The sequence below is a fragment of the Lepidochelys olivacea genome (genome assembly GCF_965140295.1).
Source record: "Lepidochelys olivacea isolate rLepOli2 genome assembly, chromosome: 9".
NCBI classification, from domain to species: Eukaryota; Metazoa; Chordata; order Testudines; family Cheloniidae; genus Lepidochelys; species Lepidochelys olivacea.
Window position 1 is genome coordinate 48,849,635 of NC_140419.1, and position 22,061 is coordinate 48,871,695.

Consider the following 22,061-nt stretch of genomic DNA (forward strand, 5'->3'; position numbering starts at 1 on the left):
ACCAGGGTATACTGCCAGGGAGGGAGGCTGGAAAGAGAAGGTGGCTGAATCTTGGATGGAGATGTCCTATTCTGAAGATGTACCAACCCCCCCCCCGTCCAATAGACAGGCTAGGGATGTCGGTACCGGCATCTGAGTAGGTGCTGGTATCCGAGTCAGTACCAGTGGCCAAGCTTTTGTGGGAGGATGCACCGATACTAACTAGTAGGTTGTACAGGCGGATAGATTAATACTGACAGAGACATCCTCCCCATACCTCTTAGCCCTGGTCTACACTATGAGTTTAGGTCTAATTTAGCAGCGTTAGATCGATTTAACCCTGCACCTGTCCACACAACGAAGCCATTTTTGTTGACTTAAAGAGCTCTTAAAATCTATTTCCGTGCTCCTCCCCGAGGGGACTGGCACTGAAATCAACACAGTTGGGTCGAATTTGGGGTAGTGTGGACGCAATTCGACGGTATTGGCCTCCGGAAACTATCCCAGAGTGCTCCATTGTGACTGCTCTGGACAGCACTTTGAACTCAGATGCACTAGCCAGGTACACAGGAAAAGCATCAGGAACTTTTTAATTTCATTTCCTGTTTGGCCAGCATGGCGAACACAGCAGCACAGGTGACCATGCAGTCCCCCCAGAATCATAGAGCGTAGAATGTTTCTACGCTCCCCCTATCATCTCTGTCCCTGAGGTTATCACAGATTAGAAGGTGAAAAAACGCACTCGCGATGACATGTTTTCTGAGCTCATGCAGTCTTCCTGCACTGATAGGGCACAGCTTAATGCATGGAGGCATTCAGTGGCAGAGGCCAGGAAAGAATTGCTGTGTTTGCTTAACAGCAAAAGTATCATAGATTCATAGTTACTAAGGTCAGAAGGGACCATTATGATCATCTTGTCTGACGACCTGCACAACACAGGCCACAAAATCTCACCTACCCACTCCTGCGAAAAACCTCTCACCTATGTCTGAGCTATTGAAGTCCTCAAATCATGGTTTAAAGACTTCAAGGAGCAGAGAATCCTCCAGCAAGTGACCTGTGCCCCATGCTACAGAGGAAGGCGAAAAACCTCCAGGGCCTCTTCCAATCTGCCCTGGAGGAAAATTCCTTCCCGATCCCAAATATGGCGATCAGCTAAACCCTGAGCATATGGGCAAAATTCACCAACTAGATATCCAGGAAAGAATTTTCTATAGTAACTCAGATCCTACCCCATCTAACATCCCATCACAGGCCATTTGGCCTATTTACCATGAATATTTAAAGATCAATTAATTACCAAAATCACGTTATCCCATCATACCATCTCCTCCATAAATTTATCGAGTTTAATCTTAAAGCCAGATAGGTCTTTTGCCCCCACTGCTTCCCTTGGAAGGCTATTCCAAAACTGATGGTTAGAAACCTTCGTCTCATTTCATGCCTTGCTAGTGATCCTGCCTGAGCCAGGTCACTGTGTCACATGCACTCCACGCTGTGGCAGCCTTGGGCGGGGGCATGACTACCTTGTGAACAGGAAGGCCGTAGTGTAGTGGTTGTCACATTCACCTAACACGCGAAAGGTCCCTGGTTCGAAACAGGTCACTGTTCCTTTTTCTGACTCCCCTCTTGCATTTTTAGTCTTAGAACAGACCACACTGTGAAATTTTACTTTGAATTATATCAATTATGAGTTAAATAATATGGAAGCTCTCTCTAAGTTATAGTCCCGGGTTCCTTACTCTTTCAGCTGCTCTGATAAATTCACATTTTTGTTAGGGGTGGGAGAAAATTTTCATGAAGCCTTTTATAGGGACTAAATGCTATCTAGGACTCTGAAATAATCTTAACGTGGCCCATAGAGTGCAATTCTTCGTTCTGGATTTGTCATTCCACAAGTTGAACGGCTCCTTACTATTGCCCAGGCTTCAAGAGCCATGGGAGCAAGGGGTAGGCTGGGGTAGGTGCAATCGCGTGGTGCTGCCACCTGGGAGAGCAGCCTGAGGCAGAAGCCTCCAGCTCGCATGATATTCCAGGCAGGACTGAATCTCCATGAGATGAAACTTAAAGAAGAGAATGACCTGGAGTCACTCCCATTCGGTGCTCTAAGAGGAGAATAGCCATGTCTGCCCAGGCACCCCGATCAACCTCACCGAGGTCTGCCAGGAGCACCCAGAGACGTTCAACAGCTATCAGTCCTACTGCACTGTCTGCTGCGAAAGCAAGGAGCTGCTGCTGTGTAGCAATGCAGTACCGCATCTGCCAGCAGCACCCAGGAGACGTATGGTGACAGTGAGCTGAGCGGCCTCCATGCTTGCTGTGGTATGGCAAGCATGGCAGCGGGCTGAGCGGGGCCGGCGGCCAGGACCCCGGCTGGCAGGAGCCGGCAGCTGGAGCCCCAGACCGGCAGTGGCCTGAGCTGCTCAGCCTGCTGCTGGTCTGGGGCTCCGTCTGCCAGCCCCACTCAGTCCGCTGCCTGTCTGGGGTTCTGATCATCCAGGCAGGCAGCGGGCTGAGCGGGGCTGGAGGACAGGACCCCGGAAAAAAGGCGCGAAATGATTGTCTGCCGTTGCTTTCACGGAAGGAGGGAGGGGGGCCTGACGACACGTACCCAAAACCACCCGCAACAAAGTTTTTGCCCTAACAGGCATTGGGAGCTTAACCCAGAATTCCAATGGGCAGCGGAGACTGCAGGAACTGTGGGATAGCTACCCACAGAGCACCGCTCTGTATGTCAACGCTAGCCATGGTAGTGAGGACGCACTCCTCACCTTGGTACCACTTGACTCACCAGGGTACTCCGCTGACTTAATGCGCTTAGTGTGGACATACACAATCAACTGTATAAAATCAAATTCTAGAAATCGACATCTATAAAATCAACCTAATTTCATAGAGTAGATATACCCAATTAGTAGAGGGGATTCATGCCCCTCTGTCACACAGAGGTCTTTGTGAGACGAAAGAGGATAGAACCGGTGATCCAGGGCAGTAGTCCTTGAGTCAAGTGGTACCAGAGACCACATGGATGTCTGGTCCACATGCTCCTTATGGCTATTTCCCACAGAGGATGCCAAAGTTGGGGCCGGTGCTTTGAGGAGTCCCTGTGTTCGGAGGGCTCTAAAGCTACAGAGGCCAGTGCTGAGTGGGGTTGCTTGCCAAGAGACTTCTCGGTATGTGAGGTGCTTGGTAGACCTTTCTGATGGAGCCAGAAGAAGCAGAAGTCTCAGCAGTACCCAGAGGGGGATGTGAGATCTTCTTAGTACTTGGTCTCTGGGGTGAATTTCCCTGGGCTTAGACTGGTTATCAGGAGACTGAGATCTCTTCTGCTTAGAATGTCTGGAGGCTTCAGAAGTTGTCCCTTGGTCTTTGATCGCTGGAACTGAAGTTGTCACCGGAGCACTGAGAGGCTGAGGCCTATGTATGTGGGGAATCAGACCCCATGGTCTTAGGGAACACTCCATAAGGAACAGTTTAAGTCTGTCCTCCTTCAGCTTCTTTGATCTGCTCTTTAATCTGAAGCAAACCTTACAGTTTGACGGGACATGGAACTCGCCGAGGCAGTAGGAATGCCCTTTACTGAGGGGGAAAGACCTGTGAGAGGTCTGGAAGGGTTTGAAGCCCAGGGTTTTGGGCACAACCTGCAGAAGGCAGGCTATGGGCAAAAAGGCCGAGGGTAGCATAGGCCCTACCATTGCCAATGAAGAAAAGGAAGGGGTGGAGCCCAAGGCAGTTCCAGGCAGTGCCATGTCTGAGTGGTGACAGAGTGAGACTGTGCAGGCAGTGTGCACCACATGCAGAGCTCATAGTTCAGCTCTGCACAGACCCTTTATGTGGGTGAGGATAGTGCCAGAAGAGCCTGTGGGTGGGGGATGGCACTCGTGCTGCATAGTAGCCCAGAATGGCTCCACAGGTGCCCTCCAGCCTGGCTGGGGCGATCCCCTCTCTGTAGTGCCAGGTGCACAGGTCCTGCCCAGAACCTGGCCTTTGGCAGGAGCTGTAGACACTCAACCACCAGGCCTGACTCATTTAGTAAAAAGCTTATGAAATGTCAGCATTGCCCTTCTACCTCTCCTACCTAATGGACTATTTCATTGCAGGGTTAATGGGCTGCCATACTACTCTCAGCAGTGTCAGAGGAGAATTTCTGTTGGGCGAAGTGGTTTTTTTGCTCTCTCTATTATGTGTTTGCCCTAATCTATGATACATGGAATGGTATGACATGAGCAGGCTGTAGCCTATCTCCTCCTTGTTATAAATCAGAAATTAAAATAGTGGCGGCATTAATCTAGCAAGAATTAGTCACCATAAACCCCTTACTCCTTGGGGCTTGATTGTTACTACTTGTGCAGGGATGTGCAAGCAACCTCCTCCTCCCCCACGTCCAACCACTTAGCACGGACATGGGCCACGTAGGCGTAGTGGAGAGAGAACCCAAATGAGCTCTTAAAATAAAAACAGAGTGAGCATAGGTGGGAACTTGGCCTCACTAAACACCTCCAACAGGCTGGGGTTTACAGCAGCTCTTACCATCCCCATCTGGCTTCACCAGGTCGAGCATTTGGCACAGTAAGTCATGGAATGGCAATGGCTCAATGCCCATCGCTTCCATCCTCTCACACTGTTCCTCGTAAAAATACTCCAGTTCATACATAGACAGCACACCATCTCCATCAGAATCCAGGCAGCGGAACCAGTATTCGATACTAAGGAAGAAGAAGAGAATTAGTATTTTCATGTTGGCAGCAGTGCAGAAACCAGGAATATTATCTTATCCACCAGAGATCGGAGCAGTGCAAGGTCCTCTGGTCCTGTACCACATCCACCATGACTGACAGCTAGAATTGCAGAGTAAAAGCAGAGTCTGACAATACCCTCAATTACTCAAGGGTAGGAATTTCCCTATTCTACAACTGGCCTTCAGTGTTGATGATGGGAGGGGACTGGAGCAGCTTCTAGGGGTTTGGGCAGCACTAACCAAGCACCAGTTAAAGTAACCTCTCTGTATAAGTCAGCTAGAGGCAGATCCTGCTGCTTCTGCCCTGAGCACTACAGGGGTCAGTTTACTCAGTAGCTTTGCTGTCTGCACAATGGAGGGGAAGCACAGTAACTGATATTAATGAATGTACTTGGGCCTACGTTTCCCAGCAAAGGCCCAGTATTCTGTGTTTGCTGTGTCCTGGGGTATGGGAACTGCGCCCTTGTCAAAGGTGGGGTTGCCCAAACAGGCTAATTGCCTGCAGTTATCCCTATACTTAGGTTATTGAGTATCTCTGGGAAACCCCTGGCAGGAGCTAATGCAGGCCTGGGATGTCCAAAATAGTTCCCTGTGCTCTTTTATGCAAAAGGCAAAGGTCTCAAATAACTGCTGTGGCTTTAGCTACGGCCAGGCCAGGGGCAGGACTGATGGGACTCCAGTTTTCATTCTCCCTCGCCAGTCACTGTCCTAAACAACTCAAGTGATTCTATGTGAGTGGCAGGCCACTGGAGAGGGGAATGCAAGGAGAGGCTGTGTAGTATTCTCCCACACCCACTAGTTCACACATCTGCTAAGTAAATGGAATCAATGGACCACTGGATTGCAATTTTTGTCATGCTCCCCCCAGCCATTCACCACAGTACGTAATCCCAGTTCTGAAAGGCATGTCCCATACCCTCATTGATTCTATAACTGAGTCAGTACTAGGCAAGTATCTGGCAGGAGAGCAGTGGAGTGACAGCAGTCAGGGGAACTGTTCTGTTCTAGCAGCATCCTACTGAGTCTCCCTCTTTGTTACCACCTCCTTCCCAGTCACCCAAGTCACTGATCTATACTAACAGTGCACAGATCACTGCAGGAAACACCTCTCTGATAAGCGGCATCCCTAAAAAATCAACATACTTCAGAACCCCAAAAGTCAGGGTCCTCTGCTCAGGGGAAAATCACTGAGACAGCAACAATGTTCCTTAGATTAGAGCAGGTCTTTAACTCCACGTTGACAATGTTCGCATAACAATCTGGGATGGAGCTATGCCCCATTCTCAGCCTGTGCTTTCCTGCCACCACCTCTTCCCTGTGGCAAGAACAGGAGCAGCACTCAATCCCGCGAAAGAGGCAGATGCATTATTGGACGAGGGTGTCCGGAACACACTGGTTGCCAAAGCCCTCAAGCTCATTCACTTCACAGCCAGAGGGATGGATTGTGGTTGGCAGCCCCCTGGGAGGGCAAAGTGGCCTCCTGCCAGGCACTGCTGCCACCAGCTGGATGCTGACCTGGCAGCAGAAGGCTGGCATCCAGAGCAAGCTGTGATCCTTATACGACATCAGGAGGGGGCTCTAGTGAGAGGGGCTTTCCTGGGGTGATACAGGCATGTAGGGGCTTGACAGTCATGTGGGGGAGCAAAATGGTTTGCTGGTGCCCAGGTCCTGCGCAGCGGCCTCCATGCCAGAGAGAGCTCTACCTGCCTCCCGGCAACTTGGGGGCTCCCTGATGGCTGGAGGCCCCATGCCTGCTGGCAGCATTTGCACATAGTCCTCCATGCAAGCAAGGTGAGGAAGGGCCCTGGTGACGAAGGTGAAACAGGAGGCACTGAATGGGGCAGCTGGGGGTGAAACCCATAGCCACTTGGGCCTAAACCTTGCCAGGGGTGGGGCGGGCCCTTTGATAGGCAGTTGGGAGCATCCACTGCTGTTATGGCTCAGGTAGTGGCCTTCCCTTACCCTTGGAGGGGTGCTAGGACATAAGTCATGCTGAGGCCAGCAGCAGGGCCTGCCTGCTCGTGGTGGTGATGGCATGGAGCAAACAAATGAAAGCTTCTCCCACCTCCTCAGCTCTGCTCCCTGCATGTATCCTTAGGCAAACATGGGACAAGGGACAGAGTGGGGTGTGATGGGAAGTTTCGTGACCACCGATAAAATCCAGGGTCTAGAGAAAAGGTTACTTTAAAAGCAAAGTTTGTTTTTTATCTGGTTTTCCACTGGCAAAGGCAAGTTATCTGTGCAGGGTGATCCAGTAAGTCAATGCCTCACCTCCCACTGCAAGCCAGGCTCATCCTGGTTCACAGGCCTTTGCACTAACTAGCAGGTCCCAGTCTCCTGTAATCCCATGAGCTTTCTGCATGTGTCTCTCCACACCCTTCCTAGAAGTCCTACCTTGTAGGGCTCCTTTTGTCTTCCTCAGCAATGAGGAGCCACACGAAATCTGCATAGCTCAGCCGTCCCTCCTTCTGTGCTTCGTTGCCCCTGAAAGACCCAAAGCACCTTCTAAATTATAACATGAACACACAGCCAAAAGCACACTCAAAACACCTTCTGGGGAGCGAGTTGGGAATTTTCATACACCTAGAAAACACTCATGCTTGTTCTTTTAGGCCAGAAGGAGTCTGTTAGTATTGGTCGGCCCCACCCATACTGAACTTGCTCAGGGAGGAGAAGTGCTCCTGAAAGCAGATACCGCATTCGCAGCCCTACTGTCACTGCAAAGATGAAGTTGCTTTTGAAGTACTCCCCACCCCTACAAACAGTTAGGAGCTTTTATTTTAAAGGAGCTTTTGTGATTGTGCCCTCCAGCTGCCTGACACTGTCACTGCTGTAGGACTAGGACACACATACATACATGAAGTGTAAGCACCTGTCCCCTCTCCTGTGGCCCACAGCGATGCGTTTGGGAACTGTGCTAATTTGACAGGGTTTTATTTATTTTTAAAATCACCCACCGGTCCCTCTCTTCCTTTTCAGACTGGCCCTAGCCTGTGACGGAAACGCTAGCACCTTGCCCTCTCAGTGGGATGGGGAATGTATGAGAATACCTTGCATTTCTACTTAAGGCTGATAGGATTCCTGTTCTAGTTTTTGCTTCCTTCCAGTTCTCCATTTAATTCTCCAGCCAGGGTGCTATACCTTACCTCACCACTGCTCCACTGAATATCCTCTCAATAATCCTGGTTGATAAAGCTGGAAATGAAGAAAATGAAGCATCAATACATAGGCACAGTTAGCCTCATGGTCTATCAGAGCTGTGTGTGTGCGTGGTCAATCTGTATGAAGTCATTATCCCACAGCTAAAAGGACAGGCAACGAACACAGCCTGCATGGCCATTTTAGTACAGCCCAAACTTTAATAGCTTTGCAAACAGTAGCAATTAACCTTCCAAGTCTCTCTCACTCTCTGTCACTTCCTGTGCCTAGCCTGGCAACAAAACTATTGTCCCCCTAGAATGTGGCAGCTCCAGATTATCCAGCTATAAGACCTTGGAAACTAATAGCGCCACTGGGACTTGTCCCATGATCAAGGGCTGCCAGAGTGGGGTGAGCACTTGTGGCATGAGGGCACGAAGGATAGCTCAGCATGTTTAGCTCAACAAAAGAAACTCAGCGTCTTTACCACTATGGTGGAACATTGAAACCCTGCACTCCCATAACGAGAGCTGGGTGAATACTGGTGTTTTTGGTTTGCTGGCAATGCTGAATAACTGGAAAAATATTTCACTTTGGGTGGAAATTTTCAGTGAATCGAAAAGTCTGAGCTGGGTCAAAACACACTATGCAGTTGAGCCATTTCTAAAACATGTCAATTTTTGTCAGTTCAATGAAACACTTCAGTGAACTCAACATAAATTTGCAAATAGGGTTGGGTCACCTGAAACTACATTCTTCCCCCAGCAAATTCATTATTTGCTGAAAAAAAGATCACCGAGCTCCAGGCACATCCATGCCAGGGACTGGCTGTCTCTCCCCACTGTCCTGCCACAATTTAACAGTAGCGGCTGTCAGGATTTACCAGGTTACTGTGATTATTTTTACACTTACTGAGGAACACTTTCTAGCACATAGTGAAGTACTTGCCTAAATAACTGGCCCTCACCTACAGCTCTCACAGTATGCCAGCACAGTCCATTAGGGGCAGTAGTATCCTATATTCACATGGGGTGGCTTCAGCCCATGCAGAAGACTGCTGAAGGTCTAGCACCACTTAGATAGCCCAACTGTCTCTTGGCTACTGCCATAAGGTGGCAGGGCCTGAAAAGCAGGCTGGTTGCAGAGAGGAGTGCAGGCTGCAGCCTATGGGTAGCTGGTATAAGCGCTTTGGGGAGGCTAAGAAATGTTGGAGTTGGCAAACCTCCCTTTGGAGGCATGCTGGCCCACCTTCAGAAGCTCCCGAGAAGTGTGTGTGGGACTTAGATTTTCAGAAAACCTTTGACAAGGTCCCTCACTAAAGGCTCTTAAGCAAAGTATGCTATCATGGGCTAAGAGGGAAGTTCCTTTCATGGATCAGTAACTGGTTAAAAGATAGGAAACAAAGGGTAGAAATAAATGGTCAGTTTTCAGAATGGAGAGAGGTAAATAGTGGTGTCCCCCAGAGGTCTGTACTGGGACAATTCCTATTCAACATATTCATATATGATCTCGAAAAAGGGATAAACAGTGAGGTGGCAAATTTTTCAGATGATACAAAACTACTCAAGATAGTTAACTCCCAAGCAGACTGTGAAGACCTACAAAAGAATCTCACAAAACTGGATGACTGGGCAACAGAATGGCAGATGAAATTCAATGTTGATAAATTCAAAATAATGCCCACTGGAAAACATAATCCCAATTATACATATAAAAATGATGAGGTCTAAATCAGCTGTTACTACTCAAGAAAGAGATCTTGGAATCATAGTGGATAGTTCTCTGAAAACATCCACTCAACATGCAGCTAGAGTCAAAAAAGCAAACAGAATGCTGGGAATGATTAAGAAAGGGATAGATAATGAACAGAAAATATCATATTGCCTCTATATAACTCCATCTTGCATACTGCATGCAGATGTGGTCGCCCCAGCTCAAAAAAGATATATTGGAATTGGAAAGGGTTCTGAAAAGGGCAACAAAAATGATTAGGTAGGACTGGGACTTTTCAGCTTGGAAAAGAGATGACTAAGGTGAGATATGATAGAGGTCAATAAAATAATGACTGGTGTGGAGAAAGTAAATAAGGAAGAACTAGGGGCCACCAAATGAAATTAATAGGCAGCAGGTTTAAAACAAACAAAAGGAAGTATTTTTTCACACAACGCATAGTCAACTTGTGGAACTCTTGCCAGAGGATGTTGTGAAGGCCAAGACCATAACAGAGTTAAAAAAAGAACTAGATAAGTTCATGGAGGATAAGGCCAACAATGGCTATTAGCCAGGATGGGCAGGGATGGTGTGCCTAGCCACTTGATGATTACTGTTCATTCCCTCTGGGGAACCTGGCATTGGCCATTGTTGGAAGACAGGATATTAGGCAAGATGGATATCTGGTCTGACCCAGTATGGCCGTTCTTATGTTCTTAGTGAGTCGGGGAGGCAGGGAGTGCTCCCACCAGTCCTGGTTAAATTACAGGCTTCACAGCCTTACACACTGAGAAGCTGTAGTAGTGGAGAAGGGGAAGTGCAGGCCGGACAAGGCCCCTCGGTCACAAAACCAGATGGGATTCCTCCTCTGGAGCCACAAGGCCCATAACAGTCTTTCCCCTCTTCCAGCCAAGAGAGAACGTGCCTCAGTGCACCTTCCCTGAATAGGCCTGGACCCCAGGCAGGCACCTGGGCTAGCATTGGAGACAGCTCAGAGAAAGGAGCCAAGAAGTGAGGCTAGAGGTCACTGGCTGAATGAATAAGGGAGGTGGGCGACTAGTGCACTACTGGAAGGGGCAAAAGCTGAGGATTAAATGCATTTAAAATGTGAATGTGCAGCGAGGTAAAGAAAGGGTTGGGCAGGATTTGGAGGGGATGGGTTATGTACACAGATATTTAAACTGGCTCCTTCTGCTGGGGCCATAGGCTACACAGCCTCCCATTGGGAGATGCCTTAGGCATGGGAACTAAGGCCCACTCCTGGCTCCACATGGCTGGGGGAGAAGGCTCCTCCCACCCCTAGACTGAGTGCTTGGCTCCTGAATCTTGTGTTCAGCCTGAGCTTTCTTACGGGCGCCTTTCCTTTGGGTCTACTTGTAAGCCGCTGTTGTTTCCACAAGCGGAGAGGCAAGACGGGACACCTGTTGCTTTGTCCAGAACACTGCCCCCACACTTTAGTGCTCCCACTGGGTATATGGAAGATGCGTGGGTTGCAGCTGGTGCTGTTGTTGGGTTTAGGGAGGACCACCAAGGAGACTGGGATCCTGAGCTTGCATAAGAAAATGTAGCAGCTCCCACACCAACTGCCCCCACCCCTGCAGCTGGGACATGGCTGAGTTGCCCTCACCCTAGGGACCTCCATAAGCTCTTGGGAACCTTTTTCCAGGTACAAAGCTTCTTCAGGGCCTTTTCCAACTCCCCACTCTCAACCATCACTTGAGTCTCTCACCTCACACTCCACAGCAAAGTACAGAACCAGCTTCTTGTCCCCCTTGCTATTTTCTAAGCTGTACCTCCTCTGCTGAACTGCATTGTCCACCTGTGGCCAGAGGGCAGCTGAGCTGGAGGCAGCCAGTCGATGACTGCAAGGGGATTTAGCATCATTACAGACCCCACTGTGTAGAAGCCCTTATCGTCTATTGCAGCTCCCCTTCCCCCCGCCCTAAAAATGGCTCTGTCAATTAGCACTAAGTGAAGTCCAGCACTGCCCCCAGTTACATTGCTGTGGCACCAAATTTTCCATTTAAAATATAACTTCCCAGCAAGGCAAGGCCTACCTTTTCCCGCAACTTTTACAGGTTTCTGTTACCACCATCCTCAGCACATGTCCCAGCCTGGGGGATCAACTCACCTTGATCATTGTATCTAGCCAGATCCTTCTGGCTGATGTAGAGGTCATGGTCAGTGTCCAGCTCCCAGAATTTACAGTAGATGACATAGAAGTGCTCATAGGAGAAGTAGTCTGTGATTTGGTTTATGTCATCCTCTTCCTCCAAGAGGGCAAGAGTCTGAAATGGCACAAGTTGGAAGGAAAGTTAATTCTAGACTAGATAGGGAGATGCTTCAGCAATTGTCTGGGTACCAAGGCTCTGGCACGGAGGCAAATTACACATTGTGAACTAATCCGCCTCTGAAATGTAACCCTTTTCCATTTGCCAGCTGTCATATGCAAATACATTCATCATTTATCAAGGGAATGAGCAAGGAGGCACAGCGAATGACAGATACCCTTGTTCAGAAATGGATCTCCTGGCATGTGAGTACGGATGTCTGCATAAACAATGCTTATCCCCAGAGCGTCCTATAAACACCACCACTTTCATGTGAGAATTCAGGAATAATGAACAGAAGCAAGGCGGGGCAGAGGGGACACCAAACAGCCATCTAGAATTGGCCCCAATGTCTGCATAGGCTGCCTTCGATCAGCCTGTGACACTCAGTGACATTCACCACCATAAGGCCTCAAATCTCAGTAGGAAATGGGGCACATCCCGTGTCAAAAAACAATGCACTCTGGAGCAACGTCATCCTGGTACAGTACACTTTTGTACCCCATCCCTTTCCTGTCTCTCTTCCTTCCCTTCTCACCAATCACCTTTCTCGCTCTCCTCTCAAGGCGTTGTGGTCTCAGCACCTCCCAACATTTGCATGTTGGGATCATAGGATCATAGAATATCAGGGTTGGAAGGGACCTCAGGAGGTCATCTAGTCCAACCCCCTGCTCAAAAGCAGGACCCATACCCAATTAAATCATCCCAGCCAGGGCTTTGTCAAGCCTGACCTTAAAAACTTCTAAGGAAGGAGATTCCACCACCTCCCTAGGCAACGCATTCCAGTGTTTCACCACCCTCCTAGTGAAAAAGTTTTTCCTAATATCCAACCTGAACCTCCCCCACTGCAACTTGAGACCATTACTCCTTGTCCTGTCCTCTTCCACCATTGAGAATAGTCTAGAACCATCCTCTCTAGAACTACCTCTCAGGTAGTTGAAAGCAGCTATCAAATCCCCCATCATTCTTCTCTTCTGCAGACTAAACAATCCCAGTTCCCTCAGCCTCTCCTCATAAATCATGTGTTCCAGACCCCTAATCATTTTTCTTGCCCTTCGCTGGACTCTCTCCAATTTATCCACATCCTTCTTGTAGTGTGGGGCCCAAAACTGGACACAGTACTCCAGATGAGGCCTCACCAATGTCGAATAGAGGGGAACGATCACGTCCCTCGATCTGCTCGCTATGCCCCTACTTATACATCCCAAAATGCCATTGGCCTTCTTGGCAACAAGGGCACACTGCTGGCTCATATCCAGCCTCTCGTCCACTGTCACCCCTAGGTCCTTTTCCGCAGAACTGCTGCCTAGCCATTCGGTCCCTAGTCTGTAGCTGTGCATTGGGTTCTTCCGTCCTAAGTGCAGGACCCTGCACTTATCCTTATTGAACCTCATCAGATTTCTTTTGGCCCAATCCTCCAATTTGTCTAGGTCCCTCTGTATCCTATCCCTGCCCTCCAGCGTATCTACCACTCCTCCCAGTTTAGTATCATCCGCAAATTTGCTGAGAGTGCAATCCACACCATCCTCCAGATCATTTATGAAGATATTGAACAAAACCGGCCCCAGGACCGACTCCTGGGGCACTCCACTTGACACCAGCTGCCAACTAGACATGGAGCCATTGATCACTACCCGTTGAGCCCGACAATCTAGCCAACTTTCTACCCACCTTATAGTGCATTCATCCAGCCCATATTTCCTTAACTTGCTGACAAGAATACTGTGGGAGACCGTGTCAAAAGCTTTGCTAAAGTCAAGATACAATACATCTACTGCTTTCCCTTCATCCACAGAACCAGTAATCTCATCATAGAAGGCGATTAGATTAGTCAGGCATGACCTTCCCTTGGTGAATCCATGCTGACTGTTCCTGATCACTTTCCTCTCATGTAAGTGCTTCAGGATTGATTCTTTGAGGACCTGCTCCATGATTTTTCCGGGGACTGAAGTGAGGCTTACTGGCCTGTAGTTCCCAGGATCCTCCTTCTTCCCTTTTTTAAAGATTGGCACTACATTAGCCTTTTTCCAGTCATCCGGGACTTCCCCCGTTCGCCACGAGTTTTCGAAGATAATGGCCAATGGCTCTGCAATCACAGCTGCCAGTTCCTTTAGCACTCTCGGATGCAACTCATCCGGCCCCTTGGACTTGTGCACGTCCAGTTTTTCTAAATAGTCCCTAACCACCTCTTTCTCCACAGAGGGCTGGCCATCTATTCCCCATGTTGTGATGCCCAGCACAGCAGTCTGGGAGCTGACCTTGTTCGTGAAGACAGAGGCAAAAAAAGCATTGAGTACATTAGCTTTTTCCACATCCTCCGTCACTAGGTTGCCTCCCTCATTCATTAAGGGGCCCACACTTTCCTTGGCTTTCTTCTTGTTGCCAACATACCTGAATAAACCCTTCTTGTTACTCTTAACACCTCTCGCTAGCTGCAGCTCCAGGTGCGATTTGGCCCTCCTAATTTCATTCCTACATGCCCAAGCAATATTTTTATACTCTTCCCTGGTCATATGTCCAACCTTCCACTTCTTGTAAGCTTCTTTTTTATGCTTAAGATCTGCTAGGATTTCACCGTTAAGCCAAGCTGGTCGCCTGCCATACTTATTATTCTTTCGACACATCGGGATGGTTTGTCCCTGAAACCTCAACAGGGATTCCTTGAAATACAGCCAGCTCTCCTGGACTCCTTTCCCCTTCATGTTAGTCCCCCAGGGGATCCTACCCATCCGTTCCCTGAGGGAGTCGAAGTCTGCTTTCCTGAAGTCCAGGGTCCGTATCCTGCTGCTTACCTTTCTTCCCTGTGTCAGGATCCTGAACTCAACAAACTCATGGTCACTGCCTCCCAGATTCCCATCCACTTTTGCTTCCCCTACTAGTTCTTCCCGGTTTGTGAGCAGCAGGTCAAGAAAAGCTCCCCCCCTAGTTGGCTCCTCTAGCACTTCCACCAGGAAATTGTCCTCTACGCTTTCCAAAAACTTCCTGGATTGTCTATGCACCACTGTACTGCTCTCCCAGCAGATATCAGGAAAATTAAAGTCACCCATGAGAACCAGGGCATGCGATCTAGTAGCTTCCGCGAGCTGCCGGAAGAAAGCCTCATCCACCTCATCCCCCTAGTCCGGTGGTCTACAGCAGACTCCCACCACTACATCGCTCCTGTTGCTCACACTTCTAAACTTAATCCAGAGACACTCAGGTTTTTCTGCAGTATCGTACCGGAGCTCTGAGCAGTCATACTGCTCCCTTACATACAGTGCTACTCCCCCACCTTTTCTGCCCTGCCTGTCCTTCCTGAACAGTTTATAACCATCCATGACAGTACTCCAGTCATGTGAGTTATCCCACCAAGTCTCTGTTATTCCAATCACGTCATAATTCCTTGACGTCACCAGGACCTCCAGTTCTCCCTGCTTGTTTCCAAGGCTTTGTGTATTCGTATATAAGCACTTGAGATAACCTGCTTATCGCCCCTCATTCTCAGTATGAGGCAGGAGCCCTCCCCTCACAGACATTCCTGCCTGTGCTTCCTCCCGGTATCCCGCTTTCCCACTTACCTCAGGGCTTTGGTCTCCTTCCCCCGGTGAACCTAGTTCACCGGGGCTTTATCACACCAGGGCTTTATCAATTTAGCTTCCTAGCTTCCCATCCCTGGTTTCAGTGCCAGTAAGAGGCAAGATGGCCACTTCAGTCTGATAAAGTATGGCCTTAAAGAAAATGAAAAGGCCAGGGGATCTAGGGACTGCTTTTCTCTTTCTTTCTTGCCACCCCTATACCCCTTGGAGCTTAAGAGTTTTAGATTCTCTAAAATGGAGTCTGAGAATCTGGGGGAGTCAGGGGTTTGTGTTTCTAGACAGTTTCTTGACACAGTAGACAGGTTGGCCTGGGAGGCCTCCTCAGCTTCAGAGTCAAATGCAAGTTACTCCCAAGCTCAGCACACAGGCCATTTCAGAAATCCAGAGTTATTCCCTTTATTCAGAGGAACCCAACTGAGTTGCACGTTACTTAGACAAAGAACTCTAAAAGCTGGGAGCAGTCTCTCTCCTGCCACGGCCTCCCTAGTCCGTGCATTTCCACCATCCCTCTCCCTCAGTCATTCGATGCCTCCCAGACTTCTGAGGAGTCTTTTGAACAGTTAAACTTTTGATTGTGCCCCACCTAAGAGTAATTCATCCTGCCCCTTCCCTGCTGCCCAGGACCATGGACACCATGTGCATGGAAGGAAAAGTTACTTACCTTGTACAGGTTTCAGAGTGTTAGTCTGTATCAGCAAAAAGAACAAGGAGTACTTGTTTGTTAGTCTCTAAGTGTCACAAGTACTCCTCGTTCTTTTTACCTTGTACAGTCACTGGAGCTCCTCAGGATGTTTCTCCCTATGGGGCTCCACTTCAGGTGCACATGTGCCCCATGTCTCTTCAACCAGACGTTTGGAAGCAGTGCCTGTTTAGTTCACACATGTGTCCTAGCAAACCTGGTGCCTAAAACTGACGGTACATAGGCCATGTCAGACAAACCGCCTTCAGTTCCTTCTCTGCCACAAAGGCAAAGGCTCCAAGGCAGAGAAGAAGGAGGGTGGTTAATGGAGGAACTATACCATTATATACCCCTATACCCTGTACTGTATAGGGAAAGTAACCTCTCCTTCCTCTTCGAGTAGTGATCCTCTGGGTGCACCATTTCAGGTGACTTCCTGCTACAGGAAGTGGGTACTTCGGACCCCGGTCTCAGACTGTAGGAAGAATAGCAGTACCAAAAGCAGTGTTTGCTCTATCGGTGTTCGCTAGTGTGCAATGTTTCAGAAAGGTGTGAACTGAAACACACAAAGCAACTTTGAAGATTTTTGCATTGGGAACTTTCTTCAACAGAGCTATATTCGTAGATTGGGCTATAACACAAGGAGGAGGCTGAATATTAGCGGCCTCAAGGAAGAGGGCATGCAACCAGAAAGCCACTTGGTGAGTCTTTGGGTTGGGACAGGGGCCCCTTTAACTTTGTGTGCAAAAGAGACAAACAATTTGGGGGAGGCCCTAGGGGGTTTAGTTCTGTCCAAGTAGAAAACCAACACTCCCCTGACAACCAAGGTGAGAGGGGAGGCTTCTTCTCAAGTCTGGTGAGGTTTAGAGTAAAAAAATGGAAATTGAATGTCCTGATTGATTTGAAAGTCTGAGGTTACCTTGGGCAAAAACCAAAGGTGTGATCAGAGAGATACTTTCTTCCTCTAAAAATGGTATGGGGGGTTCAGCTATTAGAACCCCTAATTTGCCAATCCCTCTAGCTGAGGTGACAGCAACTAAAATGCAGTCTGCATGGACAAGAGAAGCAGGAAACATTTAGCCAGTAGCTCAAAGGGAGATGGCTTCATCAGCAAATTGAGGATGAGATTCAGGTCCCATCCTGGGGCAGATTGCCTGATATGTGGGAAGAGATTCAATAAACGTTTAATGAATCAATATGTGGTGGGGTGAGCAAACACCGAAAACCCCTCAACAGGGAAATGGATGCTGTGATAGCTGCTAAATTGACTTTAACAGAACTCAGAGGCAGTTCTTCAGGACTAAAAGGTAAACCAGAATGTGAGCTGGGGAAAATCAATATGGGACAGACCCTGTTGGGTACACCACTGGTAGAATCTCTCCCATTTCTGTTGACATGTTTTCCTCATGGATGCTTTTCTACATGCAGTAACACCTCTTGCACCTCTTTCAAACAGTCCATCTGGGGAGACAGCTAGCAGTCAAGCCTTGAGATGCAGTGCTCCAAGGTTGGGGTGAAGAACCTTCCTTGAGTCCTGGATCAGTAGGTCTGGTACACAGCACCTGGTAACCATAGAGCAGGACAAGAGGAGGGGCGAATCAAGTATGAGAATCATATTTGTCATGGCCAAGCCTGTGCAATTAGAATGACTCTGGCTTTGGCCTGATTGATTTTGTTCAGGCCTCTGAGAAGCAATAGCATCAGGGGATAGACATAGAGGATGGATTTCTTCTCCAACAAAAAATGAGGAAGGCATGTTCCAGAGAATGACAATCCAGACCTCCTCTTAAGCAGAATGTCCAGCATTTTCTGTTGGTGACAGTAGCAAAGACATCTACTTCCAGAGCCCTCCAGGGAAGGAAAATCTCCTTGAGAATCGCTGAGCTCCCACTCAAGATCCTGGCAGAAGTGCCTGCTAAGGTTGCCGGCTAAGGTGTTCTAGGGACCTGGTAAGTATGTGGCTGAGATGAAGATCTGATGGAACAGGCAACAGTTCCACAGCTTCAGTGCTTCTGCACAAAGGGAGGGAGACCTCACTCCTCCCTGGTTACATATATAGAACATGCTGGCCTGGCTGTACATCCTGACTCTGATGGATTGGTCTTTGATCATAGTCATTCGGACCACTCTGAGCTCCAGCAGGCTGGTATGGAGAATCGATTCTTGAGCAGCCCATTTGCCTCAAATGGTTTGACTTTGAAGATAAGCTCCCCACCCTACTAGAGATATGTCTGTTTCTATTGTTGCAGAGTGAAGGGGATTCCTGTACACATTTGTCAAGGTCTTTCCACCAATTGAGTTAGTTCAGAACCTCTCAAGAAGCTGACACTAACTTGTCCAAACTGTGTTTGTTGGGAGTGTAAATGGTTTTTAAGCTAACTTGGTAGCAGCAAAGATATGACCTGGCATGTAATGTCAGAAAGGTGCAGGCAGCCATAACCCAAGCCTTGTAAACAAATCCTGGTCATTGTCTCTGGGTTCATTTGAGCCTGAGAAATTAGGCTTGTCAGTGTGATAAATCTGTCTACAGGTAGGTAATCTCTGGACATTATGGTGTCCAATGTGGCTCCTATATTTGCTGTTCAATGAATTGGTGTCAAAGTGGACATTTCTCTGTTGAGCTGAAGTCCCAGCACCTCAAATGGGCTTATGGTCTTTGTGACTGCAGAGTGAACTTGACTGTAAGAGTGGCCCTTGAGGAGCCACCTGCTGAGCTGGGGGAAGACGACCATTATGACTGTGCTGCTCCCACTGTCTGAACCTTCATAAAGACCCCGGGGGCAGCAGAGAGTCCGAAGGGGAGCACTCAGTATTGAAAGTGATGCTGACCGATCATGAATGGCAGGAATTGCTTGTGAGCCAGGCGTATCACAATAAGAAAGTACACATCCTAGAAGTTGAGGGCTGCAAATCAGTCCTCCAGATCTATAGATGGTTTTATTGCTGCGAGTGTCACCATCCTGAGTTTCTGTCCCCAGATGAAGTTCTTCAACACTCTGAGACCAAAGATTGGTCTCTACCTGCCCTTCTTTTTGGGAACTAGAGAGTACTTGAAGTAGAACTCCTTTCCTCTGCTGGCTCGAATGGCTCCTATGTGAAGAAGGGATTGAACTTCTTGTCTCAGAAGACATTTATGAGATGGGTCCCTGAAAAGGGATGGGGAAAGGGAGAAGGAATGGAGATGAAATTGATGGGAGTAGCCCGAGGTTACAAACTCCAACACCATCTGTTCCCAAGATCTTTGAAAATGGAAGACACGATTCCCAAAGGGTTGGGCAGGGGGAGGTTAGAACATTATAGCCATAGATCTGAGGGATAGGGTGGTTCCCAACCCATGACCAAGGCATTGAAATGGATGCTTGCCTGCTAAGCAGGGCTATGGTGTTATCACAGCAGAGGTTAAGCTCTTCTCTTTTGAAACCTAGTTTTTTTCTCAGGTGGTTCTGATGGTCAACGGTACACCAGGAACTGAACGGGATGAGATCTCTGTACTCAGATTCATAGACTTTAAGATCAGAAAGAACCATCATGATCATCTGGTCTGACTTCCTGCAAATTGCAGGCCACAGAACCTCACCCCCACTCCTGTGATAGACCCCCGAATCTCTGAGTGAGTTATTGAAGTTCTCAAATCATGATTTAAAGACTTCAAGTTACAGAGAATCCACCATTTACACTAGTTTAAACCTGCAAGTGGCCCATTCCCCATGCTGCAGAGGGAGGTGAACCCTCCTCCAACCCCCGATCTCTGCCAATCTGACCCAGGGGAAAATTCCTTCCTGATCCCAAATATTGCAATCAGTTAGACCCTGAGCATGTGGGCAAGACCCACCAGCCAGACACCTGGGAAAGAATTCACACTAGTAACTCAGAGTCCTCCCCATCTAGTGTCCGATCTTTGGCCACTGGTGATATTTGCTGCTAGCAATTGCAGATCAGCTACATGCCATTATAGGCAGTCTTATCATACCATTCCCTGCATAAACTTATCAAGTTCAGTTTTGAAGCCAGTTAGATTTTTTCCCCCCACTGCTCCCCTTGGAAGGCTGTTCCAGAACTTCACTCCTTTGATGGTTAGAAACGTTTACCTAATTTCAAGCCTAAATTGTTGATGGTCAGTTTATATCCATTTGTTCTTCTGTCCACATTAATGCTTAACCTAAATAACTCCTCTCCCTCCCTGATATTTATCCCTCTGCTGTATCATATCTCCCCTCCGCCTTCTTTTGGTTAGACTCCACTGGTAAGGTAAGTTTTTCATTCCTCGGATCATCCTAGTAACCCTTCTCTGCACCTGTTCCAGTTTGAATTCATCTTTCTTGAGCATGGGAGACCAGAACTGCACACAACAGCATTACAGATAAGGTCTCACCAGTGCCTTGCATAATGGTACTAACATTTCCCTGCCTCTACTAGAAATACCTCACCTTATGTATCCTAGGACTGCATTGGCTTTTTTCACAGGTAGATCATATTGGTGGCTCATAGTCATCATGTGATCAATCAATACACTCAGGTCTTTCTCCTCCTCTGTCACTTCCAACTGATACATCCCCAGATTATAGCAAAAATTCTTGTTGTTAGTCCCTAAATGTATGACCTTGCACTTTGCACTATTAAATTTCATCCCATTTCTATTACTCCAATTTACAAGGTTGTCCAGATCTTCTTGTATGATATTCCAGTCCTGCTCCGTCTTGGTAATACTTCCCAACTTTGTGTCATCCACAAATTTTATTAGCACACTCCCATTTTTTGTGCCAAGATCAGTTAAAAAAAAAAAAGTTAAATAAGATTGGTCCCAAGACCAATCTCTGAGGAACTCAACTAGTAACCTCCCTCCAACCTGACAGTTCACCTTTCAGTATGACCCATTGTAGTCTCCCCTTTAACCAGTTCCTTATCCCCTTTCAGATCTCATATTAATCCCCATCTTCTCCAATTTAACTAACAATTTCCCATGTAGAATTGTATCAAATGCACTAGATCTAATCTACCTGGCTTTCAGTAAGGCATTTCCTTTGTCTAAAAAATCTCAAAGAAGGAGATTAGTTGGTCTGGCACGATCTACCTTTTGTAAAACCATGTTGTATTTTATCCCAATTATCATTAACCTTTATGTCCTTAACTACTTTCTCTTTCAAAATTTGTTCTAAGACCTTGCATACAACTGAGGTCAAACTAACAGGCCTGTAGTTTCTTGGTTCACTTTTTTTCCTTTTCTTAAAAATAGGAACTTTATTAGCAATTCTCCTGTCATAGGATACGACCCCCAAGTTTACAGATTCATTAAAAATCCTTGCTATTGGACTTGCAATTTCATGTGCCAGTTCCTTTAATATTCTTGGATGGAAATTATCTGGGCCCACTTATTTCGTCCCATTAGGCTGTTTGAGTTTGACTTCCACCTCAGATGTGGTAATTTCTACCTCCATATCCTCATTCCCATTAACCACCCTGCCAGTACCCCTAAGCTCTTCATTAGCCTTATTATTAAGAATTTAGGCAAAGTATTTGTTTAGGTGTTGGGCCATGCCTAGATTATCTTTAATTTCCACTCTTCAGTGATTAGCGGTCCCACTTCTTTCCTTGTTTTCTTTTTATTTATATGGCTATAGAACCTTTTACTATTGGTCTTAATTCCCTTTGCAAGGTCCAATTCTGCATGGCTTTTGGAAGTTCTCACTTTATCCTTATACTTTCTGACCTCCAAGAGGTAATTTTATTTGCTGATCCCTCTCATCTTCCATTCCTTGTAGGCTTTCTGCTTTCTCTTAATCACCTGAGATATTTGCTCATCCATCTTGGTCTGCAACCCCACCCTATGATTTATCCCCTTGCTTGGGATGCAGGCTTCAGATTGTTTCTGCAACTTTAACTTAAAGTAATTCCAAGCCTCCTCCACATTCACA

At 47.6% G+C, this 22,061-nt stretch overlaps 1 protein-coding gene across 4 annotated transcripts in view; it reads right to left on the reverse strand.

Annotated features, from left to right (window-relative positions):
- The window catches only part of PPP2R3A (protein phosphatase 2 regulatory subunit B''alpha), a 146,221-nt gene that overhangs the window by 18,778 nt on the left and 105,382 nt on the right, over positions 1-22,061 (reverse strand). For all 4 annotated transcript variants that reach the window (XM_084639321.1, XM_084639320.1, XM_084639323.1 and 1 more), the window contains exons 8-11: positions 11,697-11,853; positions 7,864-7,912; positions 7,112-7,201; positions 4,510-4,685 (exon numbers count right to left, since the gene is read on the reverse strand). In XM_084639321.1, coding sequence (XP_084495447.1) covers positions 4,510-4,685; positions 7,112-7,201; positions 7,864-7,912; positions 11,697-11,853 — 472 coding nt within the window. The remainder of the gene's footprint in view (positions 1-4,509; positions 4,686-7,111; positions 7,202-7,863; positions 7,913-11,696; positions 11,854-22,061) is intronic.